We start from the raw sequence: 20079 nt of genomic DNA, 5'->3' as shown, positions 1-20079 counted from the left end.
AGGATGGCAAAAAGAAATGTCCTCATTACAGGTTGCTCCTCAGGAATTGGACTGGCCTTAGCTGTAAAAATGGCAAAAGATGAACAGAAAAGATTTAAAGGTAACAATATTTCTGTTATTTATCTTTATTTATATATATGTGTACGTTCTTCAATGCAATATTCTCTTCCCTCCCTCCATGATTTATCAGAGCTGACTGTATTCAATCTGGTGATTGCTTCCCGTTTAACCCCCTTCTACCATGCAAGAAAATGCAATACAGTGAAAATAAACTGCTTCCTGTAAGCAGATGGTATTTCTGTACCTGTATCAAAGCTGAACACCTACTTGAACTGATTACAAAATTAGATTACAAAAAAAACCCACCATAAATAGTTGAAAATGTCTGCAGTGTACTGCCTGGATATGCATTCACACAGTTAACTTTGCTTCTAGCTACTAAATTTTTGTTGAATGAAGCATGCATGCCAATTGGAAGACCAACAAAATTAATTTAGGAAAAGAATTCTTAAATTTACATTTTTTTCCTGAAGTGTGATTCATTATTCCAATGCTGTGCACCCATAAAAGTGTGAGAAAAGGACTGGGATTTCTTTCTGCTGCAAAATGGGATATTTGCTATGACTGAAAATGGATGGCAAAGTAAATACAGCAATCTGTAGAAAATCGGTTTCTCAAGCTTATTCTTACGGTATTTTACTGCTAAGTGGCTGGATGCAGACTCGTAGTTTTTTGGGTAATTAGGGCATAAGAACGGTAAAACTAATTTTAAATTTGAGAAGTAGGTTGCACAAATGAACATTTTTTGCAATCTGAGGAACTAGCTGTCTTCCACTTTTTTTTTTAATAAAGTCATGGTATTTCTGCTAAACATGTTGGCAGTGCTTTTAAAAAAAATAATCTATATTCCAATATTGTGCTTGGATATTAAAAATGATTCAGCAGCCTGACTTGGTACCCATTGCTTTAAATTTTGCTGATAGTAGTGTCTTCTCATGCTGCATGTTTTACATTGTGCATACTGGTTTAATTCTTCTTTTAGATTCCTTGAAGGTTTCATAACGAGATTCTGGAAAAATAGTGTCATATGCATTCAAAATAAGTTCTTTCTACTTCAAGTTTTTAACTGGGTTTTATCAATGATATTTAAGATATGAATGAAAAAAATATTGTTTAATACTTCTCTGTAACACTACCACAGAAAAGGTTTTATTTGTGACTAACTATTGCTTCTGACATGTTGCAGTGTATGCCACAATGCGGAATCTGGCCAAGAAGGAGGCACTTGAGGAAGCTGCAGGTCGCAGGCTGGGCAAAACCCTGGAAATTAAACAACTGGATGTCTGTGATGAACAGTCCATTAAAACTTGTGTGAATAGTATCCCTGACAGAAGGATTGATGTCCTAGGCAAGTACAAGATGTGTATGCTGTGAACAGATAAGTTTTCTGTTTATCGTCTCTTCAGATACTCTGGAGAAGTTTCATTAGTGTATTTTTTAAATGATCAAATTAATAATAATTGCCTAATTTATTCATGATTCTTAAGGCTTCGTGCAGACGTGGATTAAATTTCACTGTGCTTCTCTTAAGCAGGGAAGCTTGTTTCTCCTATTTACAAAGGAGAAACTTGATCACAGTAAAGAAATGTCTTGGATAAGATGATGCAGTTTTTTAGTAAGTGTGAGAATAGGACTTTTGCCTAAATCTGTGTCTTCATATACAACTTTCTGCCCTATAGATGAAGCACAGCTCTGTTTATAATAAAATAGTGTTATAATAATAGTGTTGTCTACTAAGAAAGCAATAGCACTTGGTAATTAGCAAGTAAAAGAACAAATGCAAAGTACGAGTACTTTAATTTTTTATTGAGAATTATAGTTCTACTGTGCAAATCATTTAACAAGAAGTTTTCTTGTACTGTTTTGCTAAAAATAAATAGTAATAGAAGAAAGATGCTTATATTCTCAGCAATGAAATCTCTAAGAGAAAATCAAGGACCTGTCTTCATTTTTAGAACTCATTAAAGAATCGTTTAACAAAATTTGTCTGCAGCCTGTATTATGCTCCAATTTGACACAGTAGTTTTATTGCAGCATGCCAGTTTTATCAGTCATTCCCCACTTATAAACACCTAGGAGACACATGCACACACACACACAAAAAACAAACAAGTTTCTTTTTAAAGACGTGAATTTTTAAAGCAAAGAAAAACCTAAAAGGCATACTAAAATATGGCCTAGTCTAGCACCTTTTGGAATAGATTGAAGTCTTGTATTCATTGATATGGGCGTTGACTGTAGCCGCTAACTTATGCTACTGAATGATGAACAAATAATGATGATTCTTGGCTCATTTTCCTGTAATCCTTTTCTAATTTAAAGAAAAAGGACTGATCAGAAATAAATTGGTTAAAATGCAAAATATCAGGTAATTGGATTTTTAAATTGAATTAAAACCATAATTAATCAAAAAATAAAAATAGAGAAGTGTATTTGCAGAGCTTGACTAACGCAATAATATCTTTTGTGTTTTAATCCTTTCTCTAAGGATTATTTAATCCCTAATCCTTATTTTACTTCTAAATGCTTTCCAGTAAAGATAAGCTAATGTTTAGGGATGTTATCGGTCACTGTTGTCTTCCATTTTGTGCAGTTAGCAATGCTGGAATGGGGCTTATTGGACCAATTGAATGTCAGACCATTGATGAAATGAAAACGGTGATGGATACCAACTTCTTTGGACTGGTTCGACTCCTGAAGGAGATTTTGCCTGACATGAAGAGGAGAAAGAGCGGGCATATAGTTATAATAAGCAGTGTTATGGGAATACAAGGCAAAGTGTTTTTTTTTCTTTGTTTAATCTAAAAGTTCAGTATGTACAATCTAGAGCACACCTCTTTTTTTTTTTCCCGAAAAAAATGTAGGAGTTAGCATATCTATTTATTGAGCTCTGTAATGCTAAAACTCCAAGAAGCGTAGCATTTAGATCTGGCGTTTTATGTATCCCAGTAGTATGTTACTATGCACAACTACTCTCAAGATATTTTAACAACAAAAGCTGTGAATTCTTTTTTCATGGGAGTAAGGCTATCAGTTTTAACTCACATTCTACTTTTTATTTTATTATTATTATTTTAATTACTAGAGATTACCTGGAAAACAGGATTTAGGAATATTACTTTTCACTTTCCTGTTGGAAAGGATTATGGGGACAGGCAAACACACTTGCTATGCTGTGCTAATGGGACAAACTCCAGTCATGTCCTGGACAACTCTACCATCTTTTGGTAAAGTTTCCCCTCATAAAGTTTCACAGAGCTAATTCTAGCAAAAAAATAATGTTTCTACCGTTCCCTCTGGTCTGACTGTATTTGTTTCAATTACTAAGGCACTGGCATTGATCTTAACCTGGATTATTCTGGTGAGCGAGTGTCCTAAAGCAAACTGCAAGTGTGGTTATTGGATTGCTGTACTGCCTTTTCCAAGTCATAGAATGGCTCAGATTGGAAGGGACCTTAAAGACCATTTAAGAGACACCTCCCTCTAGATCAGGTTGCTCAGGGCCCCATCCAGCCTGGTCTTGAACACCTCCAGAGATGGAGCATCCGCAGCTTCTCTGGGCAACCTGTTCCAGGGCCTAACCACCCTCTGAGAGAAGAATTTCCTCCTGACCTCTAATCTAAATCTCCCCTCTTTTAGTTTAAAACCATTCCCCCTTGTCCTGTCATCTGACTGAGCAAAAAGTTGCTCTCCATCTTTTTTATAAGCTCCCTTTAAACATTGAAAAGCTGCAGTAAGGTCACTCTGGAGCCTTCTCCAGGCTGAACATCCCCAGCTCTCAGCCTGTCCCCACAGGAGAGGTGCTCCATTCCCCTGATCAACTCCATGGCCCTAAGCCCCTCAGATGCAAGATGGATCTCTTGCATAATCAAATCTGCTCAGTTTCTGTGTTTATCTCCAGCCTGCTCAAAGTCTTGTGCAGGTGGTATTGTATGTATATACACTTATCCAGTAGACTATAGAATATTTAATAGCAGCCAGAGAGATCACAGTATCAGCTAGAAAGAGGAAAAGCATTAGGTTAGTCAAGCATGCGTTAGCATAAGGAATTTTGAGAACATATGCAAAAACAAACAAACAACCCAGCAGTATTTAATACTACTTAACTACTCATAATATTAAACTATTATTACTAATGAACTGTCTCATTAGACCAGTATCCACAAGGATTTTCTTAATGTATTTTCCCAGAATTTCTACAGTCTTGCTAGGAAAACAAGCGTTAAAACTAAACTACTTGCATGTTGAATATGATCGCATTCTCAGGCTGTTTTATTTGTACCATCAGGTATCTTATTTAATGATGTTTATGCTGCATCAAAGTTTGCGGTGGAAGGATTTTGCGAAAGTTTAGCTATACAAGCACTCAAGTTCAAACTTCAGTAAGTATCGATCCACAGGTGTAAATTACAGTTTAGACAGTTTTAAATATATTCAGAGTTACTGCACAAATGTTTAAAGCTTGCTGCTATCTAGGAGAAACAGACTGAGAAACCCATGGAAATCATACATCACAAAAGGCATCGAAGTCCACATTCTTCACACTACATAAGCAAGTAGTTTTGATACTAAAATAAACATCCTTATAGACAGTTAGAGGTTTTTAGGTTTGGATAAAATATACTCTATTTAATACTTCTGAAAACAGATTCTTGCATATAATATCGAAATAAAATTGTAAAACAAACCTGTAATGTTTTCCTTTTAAAAGGATAATAGTCCTTTCTAGAGATCAAGATAAAAAAGGTCAAGGGCTCAAAGAGAGCATGTAGAAATTCATCAGAAAGGAACACAGGATGAGATTGCTATAAGGACAGGAGGTGGGAGGAGAGCAACAAGGATGCAGTACTATTTTTTAGTGTTTAAGACAGTATTTGAGAGAACAGTCCTGTTCGTTGTCTGTGGGACTTTAGTGTTTGATTTGTCACATATATTCACTTTGGTATAATTTTCCCACTGTTCTTTGAGTGAAGTCCAACAACTGTTAAACATCCCATGTGTCTCTGTATGCTTGAGTGTTCAGCTCCTGTACAGTGGGAGAAGAGACAGCTGCTGTCATGGGATTACAGAGTCAAAGCTGCCTCCAAACTTTGATTTTGCATAAATCTCTGAAAAGCCTGGAGAGATTTAAAATGAATACTGTAATAATACAAAGCAAAAACAGAAAAAAGAAGGTTTAAAAAATGTAGTGTGCAGAATGTAGTACAGGAAAAGTTCAAGGTCCAGTGTGAAGAGTGATGCAGGAGAAAAGGCTTAAATTCCAGCAGCAGTTGGAATTCTGCTGTCCAGTTCAATAGTAGATTTAGTTCTAAAGAGCCTGCCCAAAATTCAACCCTACGAAGAGGTCCTCTCCCAAGGAGTGTTTTATTAGAAGTTGTGACTGGGGATAATTGCTGCCTGAGAGTAGAACCAGAAAAGAGCTGACCAGTATCAAAATCAATTTTTCCATATTTGGCAGCAGCCAAATCGGTCTATCAACAGCAAAATTCTTAATATTTTGTTTTATATGGTATTGTAGGGGAATCTTGAATTATGTAATATTGACAGCTTGACAAAGAAAATCCATGTTTTCGCAACTTTCATCTACTTCTAATATTATCATGAGAAAGCTATAGAAAATCTATGTAGGATTTTGTCCAGAGAATATATATTTTTTTAATGATCCTGAAGTTATTTTTTCTTTGTATTTCTGAAATTCTTGCGGATAAATCATCTTCAGATTCTACAGCTGTGAGACAGCAGGTAGCAACTGTATTCACTTCCATATGAATTAAGTTGCTGTACTTCCCTGAAATTTAAGCTGTACAGATCTTCTGCTCTATGAGGATGGGTAGGAGTTTCAATAATTCAATATTCATTGAATAAATTCAATAATGTGTTATTGATCACCTTGTCAAAATACAATGTTAACATTGCTTGCTAGCATGTACTCAAGACTGCAATTCGTTAATATACTTTTTAAAGAATTATAGGGAGGTGTGTTTCCCATGAGGAGAATAGTCCGTAACCAGTATATCTTGGCTTTTGAACAGGTTAAGTCTGATTGAACCAGGCCCAGTGATTACAGAGTTTGAAAGAAAAGTGTTTGAAGATGGAATGAAAATGGATCTTTCAGCTGCAGATGAGGAAACAGCTGAGATGTTTACTAATATTTACCTTAAAAATTACAAACAAATTTTCCAGAGCCTGGGACAAAGTGCTGAGGATGTTGCAGAGGTAACCTACCAACAAATCTCTCCTCTTGTGTATTTTTAATTTAAGAATGCACTGGTTGGTTGGTGTTATTTTTTTTTGTTTTTGTTTTTTTGTAGAAGTGTTAAGATTTAATTACATGGAATTTATGTAATTTAAAATGATTTTTAAAACCTTGAGAGAATTTCAAGTTTTAAACAAAATCAATACGAACATTAAAAGAATGTTCGTTTTTCAATTTAAGACTATTGTGAACTGTAACTTACATGCGACTGTGGACACAGACCATCTAGTGAAGTCTGGGCTTTCTGCAGTGCTACCTTCTGTCTCTGCAGGGTTCCCACCTTTGGGAACCTTTGTTTAAAGCCTCTCTATCTCACTAATAATCCCTTCACTAATGCGAGGCTAATATGAAGTTCACTTGGCTACCCCACACCACCGAGGCATAATAGAAAATACCTGGACGTAGTTCCTGGTGTTTAGGGCTGTCTGTAGAAAGACAAGATTAGGCAAGATATGGAAGGGGACGACAATTTCAGATGCTGGCTACTAACGAGGAGCTTCAAGTGTCAGCTGAAGCTTCCCTGATCTTGCTGCAAAGCGCACTGTTCTGATCCTTTTCCAGTCAACAGTAAGAGAAAGTATCTACCTATTGTGGGCCTACAGCGATAACTTTGGAGGACTATGCAGGATACTTAAGTGTAAAGTGCTATCATCATCGTGTAGATGAACAGAAATAGGACTATGAATAAGTAAGTACTTCTGGCTTTAACGTTATTTTAAGAAAAAAAATCTAATGAAATCTTCATAAAACTACATCCAGCATTTTACACAACTCTAAAACTTTATTCTTCCACTTTTCCTCTGCTTAACTGAAAACTAAATGTTTAATTTACTATTTTGATAAGGGTTCTTTAAAGATCTAATTTTTCTTTCTTAACAGCATACAGTAAAGATAATTCTTGCAGAAAACCCACCTTTTCGCCATCAGACCAACACCTTGTACACTCCGATGACAACTCTAAAATACGCAGATCCAAATGGAGATCTACCCATTGATATATTCTACAAAATGGTTTTTCATCATGACAAAATCTTCAGTGCAAGTCTTAACTTTATCAAATTGCTAAGGTGGAGAAGCAGAAAGAGCTTTGACCTGGGAAAACCCTCACAATAAGCATGAGATTGTGTAAACCGGAACATTTGTTATAGTAACTGTTTTGTTAAATGTCTTCACTTATGATTTTATGTAAGCTCAAAGATATTAATCTCAATGCATTTATCTTGAACATTAGGTTGCAGGACCTTAAAATTAAAATCCTCTTAACTATAGGTTTAGTCTGCTTCGTGCTCGCTTTTTGGAGATTTGTTTTCATGGAAACAAGCATTGACTAATTCTTAAGTATTTAATATTAAACTGTGCTCCTTCACTTATTAGAATGTAACAACACAGACTGCAGTGTGTGCTGTATGTAAATTACTTATTGATTCTTAACAACAGCTTTTTTTTACTTGAGTATAGTAGTCCTTCAATCACAGTAGCATTCTCATTCAGGAATCAAGACTATTTACTGATATTGTACCTGCAAGTCTAATCAATCTTAAAATGTCACAATTGGCACGTTTATTATTTCGATTTATCATTTCCTTAATGCTTCCTTTGTATGTGACAGCTACTGCTACCATTATGCGCTACGGGCAGTAAGTTCTTAAAAAGGCACCTCCGCGTGGCAGCTCATGGCGATGGGGCTGCTCCGGAGGAAGTAACCTCAGCGCATTCTCGGGGTCATTTCTCATCACGGCGCTGTGACTTTATTTCCTTCTTACACAAAAGCCCAGACTCACGCACAGCGCGGCACGGACCCAGGCGCTACCCGGGACGCGGTACCCCAGCGGCCCCCGGCCCAGGGAGCGGCGGGGCGGGGCGGGGCGGGTGTGGGCGGGGCGCTGCGCCCCGCGCCCAGCCGCGTCTCCCCGGCGCTGCCACCTCACGTGACCCCGCCTCCCGTGGCGCCGCCGCTTCCGGCGCTCGCAGGGAAGGCAGGGGAGGAGGCGGGATGCGGGCGGTGGAAGCGCGCTGCGGCTTCCGGCGGAAGTGACGCCCCGCGCAGCCCGTAGTCGGACCGTTTCCGCCTCGCGGCAGCCCTCAGCGCCGGGCCGGCCGCTGCTGCTGCCGGGGAGCGCAGCCGGGGGCGCCCAGCCCGGCCCAGCTCGGCTCAGCCCGCCCCAGCGGAGCGGGGCCCGTGTGCTCGTGCGGCCGCCCGCCCGCCGGCCGCTCCTGAGGCGGCGCCGCCGGCCCCCGAAGGATGTGGCGGAGGCGGCCGGGGCAGGCGCCGCGGCCGGAGGAGCGCTGAGCCCCGAGCCCCGCCGCGCCTCCCGGCCCCCGGCCCGCTGCGCGCCGCTCGCCCGGCACCGCCCCCAGCCTTCCCCGCCCGCCGCCCCTCGCCGGGTCCCCCCGCGCTGGAGCCGAGGGGGAGCCCCTGAGCGCGGCAGCCAGCATGGCCTCCTCGTCGGGCAACGACGACGACCTGACCATCCCCCGGGCTGCCATCAACAAGATGATCAAGGAGACGCTGCCTAACGTCCGCGTGGCGAACGACGCGCGGGAGCTGGTGGTGAACTGCTGCACGGAATTCATCCACCTCATCTCCTCCGAGGCCAACGAGATCTGCAACAAGTCCGAGAAGAAGACCATATCCCCCGAGCACGTCATACAAGGTGAGCCCTGGTGGGCAGCCGGGCTTTGGGTTGCTCCTGGCCCCGCGCAGCTTTCTTCTCTCTGGCTTCCTCGAACTGTGTAATAGGCAAAAGGCAGAGTTTTGTAGAGGTTCTGGAGGAAAAGCATGCGTTGTCTGGCCTGTCTTGCATTGCAAGGGAAGGTTGTCTTTGTGTGGCTAGTGAGCGGTGAGTGTGCTTGGCATCAGCCCTTGTTTAGTGATTCAGAGGAGTCAGCGATGCTTTGGGAGTCACCACATTCATAAACCTTTCTTGTAGCTGTGAAATAAGGTCTGCTTTTTGGAATAGCTGTGCAGGTTTCTTTTACAACATGTTTCAAGACCTGCACTTTCTGAATGTCTTTGTAATTGGAGACTGACAAAAAAGATGTGATTGGGTATGTGGGGCCCAGTTTCTAATCCAGAGCATTCCTGTCTGGACCTTAGAAAGAGTAAAATATTTCTCCAGGGTTACCCACCAAGTGTGATCATTTAAAATTAAGTATTCATATCTGATGGAGAGACTACTTAAATGAGACATACTCCCTTGCATCTTTTTCAGCTGTTGCCTTCTAATTCCCGTTGTTGAATTAAAATTTCCTCTGTGTGTCTCATCTACTTTTTCTTTAATTTCTGCCCTAGTTAGGGAGTTTACTTCCCTCATGGGTAAGTCTGCAGCAGGCATCTTTTGTCAGGAACCATTTGCTTTGCTTTTTAAGCAAAGATGGTTGATGCCAGCGCATGCTGCAAACAAATTTGTAGCAATAATAGTGAAAGGGTGCTTCATTTCGCTGCCTGGATGAGCTGTAATCTGAAGCACTTGCAGAAGAGCTATTTCCAGGACTGTGAAGGTATCACGTCAGTCAAAAAAAAAAAAAGTGTTTCATTTTTGTAATGGGCTGCTAGATTCCCTGTTTAAAACAATCAGACAAAACAAAACTTGATTCCTATTAGTTTGCTTACCAGAAGAGTTTCAAGTACTTGACAAGGCTATGAACAGCAAAGAATATACGGCATTCATGTGAGCTTGAACGTTAAATAAAAAGGACATGTACCTGGAAGCTTAGCAAAGCAGCTCTGTTACAGAAGCTCAGGAAGTGAGGAGTCAAGCAGGTGCCTGCATGTGGAAATGTTCTTTGGGTGTGATGCTTCTTAACGCAGGGGTAGTTTCTTCAAGTGATCCCTGAAAGTCTGGAGCTCTGTTCTTAACGTGGGAATAGAGGTAGTCTTTAAGGTTGAGCACAATAAAGAATTCAGGTATGAGAGTATTTTATGCTCAGTAGATGTGGTTCTTAGAAAACCTATTGCTGTTGTAGGATTATTCTGTTTTTTTTATTTTGAAGACAAACTGAAATCAGAATGTATATATGCGTACGTGTGTGTATCATCGGCAGGTGTTCTCCAACTGAGGATCTTGCTGAGCTCGTGTCTTTGTGTTATCAGACTTAGTAAAAGTTTGTTTCAGACTAGGTTTCTCCATTTTATTAAGATATTGCTGAATAAAACTTCTTCCAGCACCTACAGTTTTCTTCAGCACCTTCTTGTAGTGCTTCTGGAGGTGGAAGTTGTTGTTCCTGGATTTAGTGCTGTCTTCACCTGTGGGGAGGTGTTTGTGCTGCTAGCTTGTGCCAGGTGCTGGTCAGTTAGCAGCTGGTACTTCTGTGAAGTATGAGGATCTAGATTGTTAGGGTTGGAAACAGCAGAGATCTGTATATGGGTACGGCATTTCAGCATTTTTATTGATCTTCATACATGCTAGGTACTTGCTCTTTTGACTGTCTTTTAGCGTAGCTTCATGACAGCGATGCTAACAAAGCCAGTAATTGAAATATGTTTGCTGTGGTCATCAGGATGCCTCTGTCCTTTTAACTGTGTGAGCCAATTCCATTACAGGTAAAGTGAGGCTAATGGGTATCACATCACAGCTAACTGGCTGCTACCAAAAGGAGTCTCTTTGCACCCTCCCTGGAGCTGACTCCAGCAACCTCTGATCCGACTGTCCCTGCGGCTTTTGGAGGGGCTGGGGGCGGGAGGGGGACTGTGTTCTGTTGGGTGAGATCGCTGATCTGGCTGTTCTGTAAACAAGAAGTTGCTGGCTGGGAAGCAGGGAGCAGGAAGGGTATTTCACTGGGCAGGAGGAAGGGGAAAGAGACCCCCTTGCAGCTGGTGACACTGCTGCAGGGCTGTGTTAGAGGTAAAGTGAAACTGCAACTATGTTGCTGTAATTACTGGTTTGGCAGCAGTGGTACTTAAGCCCACCCCCTCCTTTGCACTAGTGAAAGTGGCTGTGTGACCCTGGCCTAGGCTAGGACTCTTCCCCCTACCAGCAGCTTCTGTTTCAGATGGGGGAAGTCCTTGCCATGTTCCATTGTGTGGTAGCGCAAACACTCGGCTGGCACAGTGCCTATGAGCAGCATAGGGAAAGGAAAGCAGAGGCTTCTTGCATCCCTTGGGAGGCCTGACTCTGTAGATGGACTCAGGCTATGCCAGGCACTCGCTCCTAGTAATGTGCAGCTGCTTCCCTGCAGAGTGCCCAGAGGCATTGAGGCGATGACGGCTGAAGTAGAGATAGTCTTCGTGCCTCTTGCTGAAACTCACTGTTGGGGACTTCCACATGGAACAGAAAATAGCCACACTTGGTAGTTGAGTTATGATGAGGCAGATTTTTTTGTGAGAAACTGAAATTCCATTGAATTCTGAAAATAATGAGGTGTTAAATCACTATTTTTAAGAAGCTGATTACTTTGATTATTTTGTCTACGAGGCACTGTGTTGCAGGAAGGTAGGCTCTTCTCTTCATGGACCATCAGGCTATTGACACCGTTTACTTCAGCATTTAATGTAAAAATCTGTTTTGGTTTGGAATTTCACATTGGAAGCTATTTTTCATTTGAAAGGGGCATAAAGAGTAAAAATCTCAGATACGAGTGACCTGATTGTATTGAAAACAAATGTAGAACTAATTATGCTTAACTGATTAATCAGAGATCTGTGCCTTCCTGCAATCTCTAAGAGTGGGAGGAAGCTGGGGAGTTGACAGTTGTGATTTGGTGTTTGTAAATGTTTCCTTCCCCTCAGCCCTTAAAGATGCTGCTTTAAATTTCATGTGATCATTCTAACATCTGCAAGATACTAAATTTTCAGCAATCTGGCTAGACAGTCTTTAAGATTCTAGAAATACAAAGATTCTAAATTTTGGTGGAATAGTAACTTGGATAAAGTAGTAACTTACTGCACATATGAATACCACCTTGGTATAAGGGGGTGCTTGTTCCTGCCATGCATGTACTCCATAAAGCCTTGATATGTTTCAACAAGATGGGATTTCTAAAGTTGTTTTGCTGCCAGTGGAATTTTGAGGCAGCAGACCTCTGTTCTGTAATGCTTCTTCATACCTTGAGTATGTTGAACTATTGTGCACTTTTGTCATGGTTATATCATGTTTTCTTCTGGATCTTTTTCTATTGTGCGATATTCAATATATAACTAAGTTCTCTTTGTTAATTTCTCTTCTGTAAGTGCCATGTAAAGCTTCTATAAAAGCCTGCATCTTGCTGTTCACTTCAGGTTGGGCTGTTCCTCATACTCTGCAGCGGATTGCCAAGCCTGATCACTGTGGATGTTTTTTTGATGAACATTTATGTATTTGCTGTGATAGTTAATCTTAGCGGAGTTAGGCTTGTAGGGCTCTTAAACTAAAAAGAAAAATCGTTATGAGTTTGCATGGTTTAACGTATATGCTATTTACGTATTAGAATTAAATGAGTTCTTTAATATTTATGGGCTGCTTAGTTAACCAGTTCTGCACGATGAAACACATTTCCCTCCTCTCTGCTGAGGCTGTATTAAATAGTTTCTAGAAGGCTTTTGGTGATTCTCACAAACTGTGGACTAATTTTAAAAAGTGTTTCCAGCATCTGTGTGGGCTGAGGCTCACCTGGCATACTGCCTAATGTAATTTAATTATCTCTAAATCAGTTCATCTTTTAATTTTATTTTTCTTAAGAAACATACATATTATGTAAATTCATCTGCCAAACGGTTGCCAAGTCTCTTAAAAGAATGGTAGTCCTGCATGACTAGACAGCTGTGGTGCTGCCTGCTGCAGACAATGCGCTAACCGCCTCCTCGGGTCGAGGTTGGAAGCCAGGAGCTTACAGAATGCCTTTGGTTATTGTTTAGGTGTGCGATACAATGGCATGCTGCCTTAATTATGGGTAGGAAAAGATTGCTTACAAAATTAATGTTAGAATGTAGTCTGAGTTAGTGTAAATAGGAATTGGTTTAGAATGTTACTAATGTTTGCTGCTGCGTATTGTAGGTTAGTGTTATTTCTTGAATAGTGTGTGACAGGATTGAAATAAAGTAGGATAAATATTAAAATAACTGGCGTTACGTAAGAAAGATTTGTATAAACATTGGAAGTGAATGAGGTGTAATAAAATCGAGGCTTGTTTCAGATGTAATTGATGTTTATGTAATACTTCTAGCATAGTCTGTAATAGGTTGCACTTGGGGGGGTGTATGCATGGAGGCATATGGCAATAATTGGTGAATCAAGAAGCAGTATGCCTTTTACCACATGTTCTGTCTGTATTTTTAAGTCTTCTGTTACTTCTGCATTATTTTAAAAAATGTTTTTGCAGTATATATCTGCATTTCAATTTTTTGGGGGGAAGGTTAAAATGCTGCATTTTAGTTTCTGAGTTCGTTTTCATGTAGAGATAAAAGGGTTATAAAAAATAAAAAGGGGTTGTACGTAACTTTGCATATGTTTAATATACACTTCTAGTTCATGGGCATTCAGAAAATAAATTTAGATATGTAGAGACAAAAGCTAAAAGTTGTAGTTCTGTGGTAATATCATTTCTGTATTAATCGAAGATCTGTGGTCACTTTCCATGTGTTATATTTCTGCTCTGTTATAGGTAGCTAATTTACCTTTACTGAAGGCTTGCAGCAAAAATGGAAATACAGAGTTCCTCAGAGATTAATGGTAAATGACATCTTCGCTCTGTAATTCCTACTTGGTTCACTACTTGTAGAACACCTAAAAGAGGTCTTCGAAGAATCATGCCTCTCTCTAGAAAAAAATGCATCAAGTCCTGAATCCTCTGCAAGTGAAGTTGTCTTTGCTTGCACTTGACTAAACTTAAAATTTCTAGCCTGAAAACATGCACTCTTAAATGGCATAAGAGAAGTGGAAGGGAGAATACCATCAGATCTTCTTACGAACATAGATTTTCACCAGATAATAGAAAAATGGTCAAACTTATTTCTTAGAAAAAAATCTTCCAGATAAACACGCTGGTATCTATTATCAAAAGCCTTCTAAAAGACGAATGTGTTTTCTTTCTTTCTAGCACTAGAAAGTTTGGGTTTTGGCTCCTATATCAGCGAAGTAAAAGAAGTCTTACAAGAATGCAAAACAGTAGCACTAAAGAGAAGAAAGGCCAGTTCACGCTTGGAAAACCTTGGCATTCCAGAAGAAGAGCTTCTAAGGCAGCAACAGGAATTATTTGCGAAAGTAAGTGAAGCAATACTTGAACTTATGAGGGTGGAATAATTAACGTGGTAGACCTAAGTCCACAAAAACATGCACACCTCCAGAATTATGCCTTTCCTTTTCAATTGCTATGGCATCAGAGATACTATTGATTTCCTTGGCCTGTTAGAATTAGGGAAAGGAAAATCAATAAAAAAGATGCTACTTCTGGTTATTTCTTTGATTTGACATGTACAATCAATCAAATTTTATACTCTAGTTTTAGTGGTTTTTTTGATGCTACTTACAGGTATTTCCATTGTGTTGTAGAGAATACACTAAGAATTACTTGGCTGAGGAAATTAAAAATGGCAACTGGTGTAGGAATTACCAGTTTTGATCATGTAAAAAGTGAAAATATGTTTCTGATGGCCAGAAACAGTGCGCACGTTAATTCTTTGGCTTTGAAAGAAACAGTTATTCAAAACTTCTAATTTGTCCTTTCTTATCTTTACTCTTGGCAAAATTGTTTGAGTGAATTCATGCATACGTTTTTAAGGAGGCGATTCAAGCACAGGAGACTGCACGCAAATACTGTGTGCGTGCCTTCACACGTTCTCTTTTATCTCAGTCTTCACTTTGCCATCTTTCCCAGATAGTTTGTGAACGCTTCTGAGTTCAAATGACAAAAAACCGATTGTATTTATTTTTCTACACCATCTTTCTCTCTACTATTCTTAGTTTGAAAATAAGGTGGTTCTCTAAATTAAATGATGTGAAAATAACCTTTGCTTTCTCTCCTCTTACCCATAGCATGAGTCTTGTTTTCTGATTTTGCTTGCTTTAATTTCCTCTGAAAAATTCTTACTAAGTTGTCATGTCTGATTACTGCAACCTCCTCTCCCCTTTCTTTACTCTCTTCCTGAAGCACTTAATAACCATTATTTTTCTCTGATTAGGTTACAACTATGTTAACCTAGTTTGCATGATGGATTTTAAGGCAGTTAAATTTCAGCATTGCACATGGCTCTTGTCAGCATTCATTGAACTAGTTATGACAAATTCACGTGTGCCCGATTTTCTTTGTGCTAATGTTGCAAAGACCAATATGGCTGCCTCTGAATTAAGGGCGCACTTTACAGTGAAGTTTGCCATGTTTTTTACTTATTTTTTGTTAAATCTCTTAGCATAGTTTGCAAAATAATAAAAGAAGCAGCAGCAAAGATAAAAGTGTATTTCGGGAGTATTAGCTCCTGAGTAATGTAAAACCATTGCCACCTTATGTAGGCCATGCTTCATGACCCCTTGAGGCATATTCTTTTTTAAATTCTGTAGTACCGTGCCTCAGTGTGTGAACTAAGGCAATGACTACAGCTTTGACAATATGGTATGAATATTTTTTTAAAAAATATTCTTCCATAATATGGAAAATGTATGCTTAAAATCAAAGATGTCAGTCTAACTTTCCAAAAAAACTAGTCAGTAGTTGGATGCTGATGGAGGTACTATAATTATTCTTGAAAATACTTACACAAGTGCCTGTTTGTTTGTGTTAATCTTGTTAATATTCCAAAACAGGACACTAATGCTGACTTCCTGAAGGGTGAAAATACCTACTCTAGTTTTAAAATATTTGCCTGTTAATGTTATGAATGCTTGACATCTGTAGCTTGGATGTTTGTAAATATTTGAAGTCAGTGAATGGCTCATCCTGATGTTCGTGCATGTCTCTTAAAATATCTTTGTAAGATGAGGGCATCAGCAGATTTTTTTTTTGAGGCTTCCTTTCTAAAGGTTGCAGGTGATGTAAATGGCCTGTCGAATAAATGAGTTAAGTTTACCAGATGCTATTAAGGTTTCTTAGTCAATACAACTCAATGGAATTTTTCTTTTTCCATTTTTGAAATGGCTAAGAACAAATATGGCAGTGAGGGTAGGCACTGAAAATTGAAGTGCTGAGTCTCCGATTAGTGGTGCATGCATGTGTATTAGCTCATTGAATGTACAGTAAATTTAATTGTAGCAAGGTTAGTAGGGAACTCTCTTGTTACTTTGCATGTGATAAATATTTATGCCTCTGTGTACAGATACTCATGTCTTCCTTTGTTTAAAACTATAAAAACTTTATAGTGTCTTAAGTTGTTTTTCACCCCTTGTAACTTGACTGCCACCTGAACTTTGAAATACTGAAAAATCCGTGTTGGAAAGGTCTCACAGGCTGAAATAAATGTGATACGATATGGGAAGATTCTTATTTTTCTCATTTTAAATAGGTAAACTGGTTTTGATAATTTTTTCTGAAGCGTCATCTTTTGGCATTTGAAGCCTGAAACTGATTTGTTTATGCTTTGGAAAAAAAGTGGAAAATTCAGTGAGTGAATAATGAAGACTGAAGGACTTTTAATTCAATAACTTTTTTCTAACGTTCATTGAAAACAGGAATTGAAGTTTTAATTTTAACGCAGTGGGCTAGTATACTGTTGAAATCAAAAGTGGTTGCCAAACAACAAGCAAAAAGCGTAAATGGAAAAATGTGAGGGCACCATTTGAAATATTTGAAGTGTTTTGTTAGTGTCTTGTACCTTTAAGTACAAGCACTGTACCTTTCTGTAACAGACACCCTCGATGTGTGTCTTTATTTGAGAAGACCTTAGATTGCTCTGCTTTCCAAAGATTGCTTAGCCAAATAAGATAATGGCTTTCTTTTTTGTAATAATGTGTGTCTGTGTGATACAGCGTATGACTTCATAATTGTGAGTTTTAGTATTTGTAATCAACAAAGTGAGGCTATTCCCATCTCTAAACAGTGGTTGAATGTTAAGATGCCTTGAAATTGAAGCTTAAGTTTTCCATTGCTTTGCCTTGCTTAATTTTTCCATTAGTAAGTCATTCAGGACAATCTTTACAATGGAACTTGAGTAGACTATCTCCTGCCTCTTGTTGTTGGAAAGTGTAAATATTCCAAGTAGTGGCCTCTTGAGAGGAAGAGACAATATAGCTAAACATTTTGGTACAAAAACATGCTTAGAAGTACCTCTATTTGTATGTACAATTAATAAAAATTATACAGAAGGAATCTGCAGGTGTGCAGATAGAGCTGCTTTACAGCTGAGGTGCTCTAGAGATTCTTCACAAGTTACAGTATGGCCTTAACAATTAAATTCATGTCTTTAGGCTAGACAACAGCAAGCAGAACTGGCACAGCAGGAATGGCTACAGATGCAACAAGCAGCTCAGCAGGCACAGCTTGCTGCTGCCTCAGCCAGTGCATCCAATCAGGCAGGATCTTCTCAGGATGAAGATGATGAAGATGATATCTGAAATTCACCAGCTGAGTTTCTGTCTTCACTAAGAAATACTTTTCCTGCACAATGAAAACAGTGAAATGAATGCTTACCTGTAAGTTTGTATGCATCATGGACTGGCAATTGGTATTCTAGGGGTGTCTGCTGTTGTGTGCTGTACATGTATAAACTGTCTTTTTTTGAACTCTTGAAGATTTAAGGTTCAGTATCATATCAACTTTGGATTTTTAATGGTGTATATGGAAATTTTAGATAGCAGTGCGTCACTTATTTGATCAATAAACAGTGTTACAATAAACAACAAGTTTATAAAATATAGTGAGATTTATACAAAAAGCTCTAAATCCACGTTTGCATTTTTTCCCTTTTAACTAAACTATAAAATCTTACTTAGAATTTTTAATTGTTTTTGGGGGGAGTGGTACAGTAGACATAATCTGTTAACGGGGAAAAAAAAGTGAGTTCAGCATAGTACAGTCTGAATTCTTAGTTCTTTTTAAAGTGAGGATGTGTATGGCAATAAATATTATATATGCTCAAAGACCACACTTATTAAAATTTGAAAATGATACATTTTCATGAAGCTAGGAAAGGTATGTTTAATAGGAGTTGTACAAATTTGGTCATTTTTTGTATAGGGGTGGAAAAAAATAAACCCATGGTTTTATTATAACATCCTTTGACAGTCCTAACTGAATATTTCACTTCAAAGACTGCCCATTTTGGAGAACTAACTGTTATTTCACTCCAATTTAATGTTAACTGTTGTTGATGGTATTGCTTAGTCCAGATATATTCATGTTGTTGAAATATAAAGCTGGAACTTGATAAAAACAGAATTGTTCCAGTTCCACTGATTATAACTGGGAATGATTAAATATTCAAGCCTATGAAAGCTGAAGCTAAGAGCATGCTTACAATAAAAGAGGGATTTTATTTAACCTTGATTAGTCGTTGTTGGCATAATGCTAACATTTTCCAGATTAGATTGCCACTGGATTACTAAGATACCTTGCTGTATGTTAACATTTTCTTCATTCAGATTGGTTTGTAGGTTTGTCCAGGTTTTTGATAAACCATTCCCCAGAAGTGGTCAGCAATACATGGAACAGAAAAGATGTAGTAGTCCTTTTGATAGTTGATTTGAAAATTCTGTTGATTAATGGATGAGCAGCTGTTCTTTGTGTTGAAATAAAGCACAGTAGTGTCCATTACTGAGTTTTAATGTGTTACTTGAAGTAATACTGGCATATCTTCTGGTACACTAATCTGAGCAGACTAGAAAAGCCACTTGCATACTGCTGTAGATGATCTGATAGCTCTGTAACAATGCAGATTGTTTATTTTAACTTATGTCCTCAGCAGGTTTCTCCAGTCACAGTTCTTGAGGAGGGCAGCAACACTCTGTTTACATAAGGAAGCAAACAGAAAATGATGTGCCCAATTTTACATAAAGATCTGAACAAGGTACAATTGGCATATATTCAGGTCTCAGTCACATAGTGGCATTTGATTTAAGTGTGAGATGTGTTAAGTTTCATATTGATTAAATGTGAACACTTCCTTAAATGCATTCAGGCAGTGAAAACTCAGAAAAGTATATGTTGGAATATTTAATTTAAAACAAACAAGCAAACAAAAAGCCTTTCATGGCTACTATATGAAATAGGCAAGGTTTGACTAAGGAAGTGGTTTTCTGTGAAGGTTTAAGTACCAAAGGTAGGAAAATGTAGTCTAGTGATACAATGTTAATGTGCAGTGTTGGCTTTTCTAATTTGTACTGTAACACCTTCACACTTTCTATTTTAAACATCTTTTCCTTTTAAATATTAGGTATATTTTCACACATTTCTTTTCTGATGCAGAATTCAGGATAACATTTTACTGCATCTAGTATGTATGGTGTAATATGTTTGGATCCATGTTACCTTTCTTTTGGACATTCTTGTGCTTTTTTCATATGCTGTATTCTTCAAGCAATAAAATTCTGATGTGTTTTTATAAAACTGCTTTTATATTTAATGAATAGTTTGCTTTCTTTGTTGCATTTATAAAGGAAAAAAAGACTATTTAAACTCTGCTGTTATTTTGACCCACTGAACACTTCATGTGACCAAAGTCTTTACAACCTGAGTGCTGTTGGATGGCGTTGCTGTTCACTGGGGTTGTTACATGCTTGCAAACAATATTTCTGGGCTTGTCCTGCACTCCTTCCTCTTGGGAATTGCATTTTGTGTATAGGTGTTTTTATAAGCTGACCTTCGTGACTTGGAAAGTTGGACAAAAACCCTGTAGATCAGGTAGCCTACTGTTATACTGAAAA

The 20079-nt window shown here is 38.6% G+C and overlaps 2 protein-coding genes across 7 annotated transcripts in view; both read left to right on the top strand.

Moving 5' to 3' along the window:
* Window positions 1–1385, top strand: part of CCDC18 (coiled-coil domain containing 18) — a 30071-nt gene extending 28686 nt beyond the window's left edge. For 5 of the 6 annotated variants that reach the window (XM_080602839.1, XM_080602837.1, XM_080602835.1 and 2 more), the window contains 2 exons: window positions 32–100; window positions 1247–1385. In XM_080602839.1, the coding sequence (XP_080458965.1) occupies window positions 32–61 (30 nt within the window). In that variant the 3' untranslated portion in view covers window positions 62–100; window positions 1247–1385. Of the gene's footprint in view, window positions 1–31; window positions 101–1246 lie in introns of those variants that run through there. The other variant, XR_013954420.1, reaches the window with a different exon arrangement.
* A 7219-nt stretch (window positions 1386–8604) lies between these two features.
* On the top strand, window positions 8605–19762 carry DR1 (down-regulator of transcription 1). The gene is made up of 3 exons (XM_080602968.1): window positions 8605–8970; window positions 14330–14493; window positions 17626–19762. Exons 1-3 carry the CDS (start codon window positions 8751–8753, stop codon window positions 17770–17772), a joined length of 531 nt encoding a protein of 176 aa, XP_080459094.1. The 5' UTR covers window positions 8605–8750; the 3' UTR covers window positions 17773–19762.
* The last annotated feature ends 317 nt before the right edge of the window (window positions 19763–20079 follow it).

Source organism: Anser brachyrhynchus (genome assembly GCF_964034855.1).
Source record: "Anser brachyrhynchus genome assembly, chromosome: 8".
NCBI classification, from domain to species: Eukaryota; Metazoa; Chordata; class Aves; order Anseriformes; family Anatidae; genus Anser; species Anser brachyrhynchus.
This window is presented reverse-complemented; position numbering and strand designations above follow the sequence as displayed.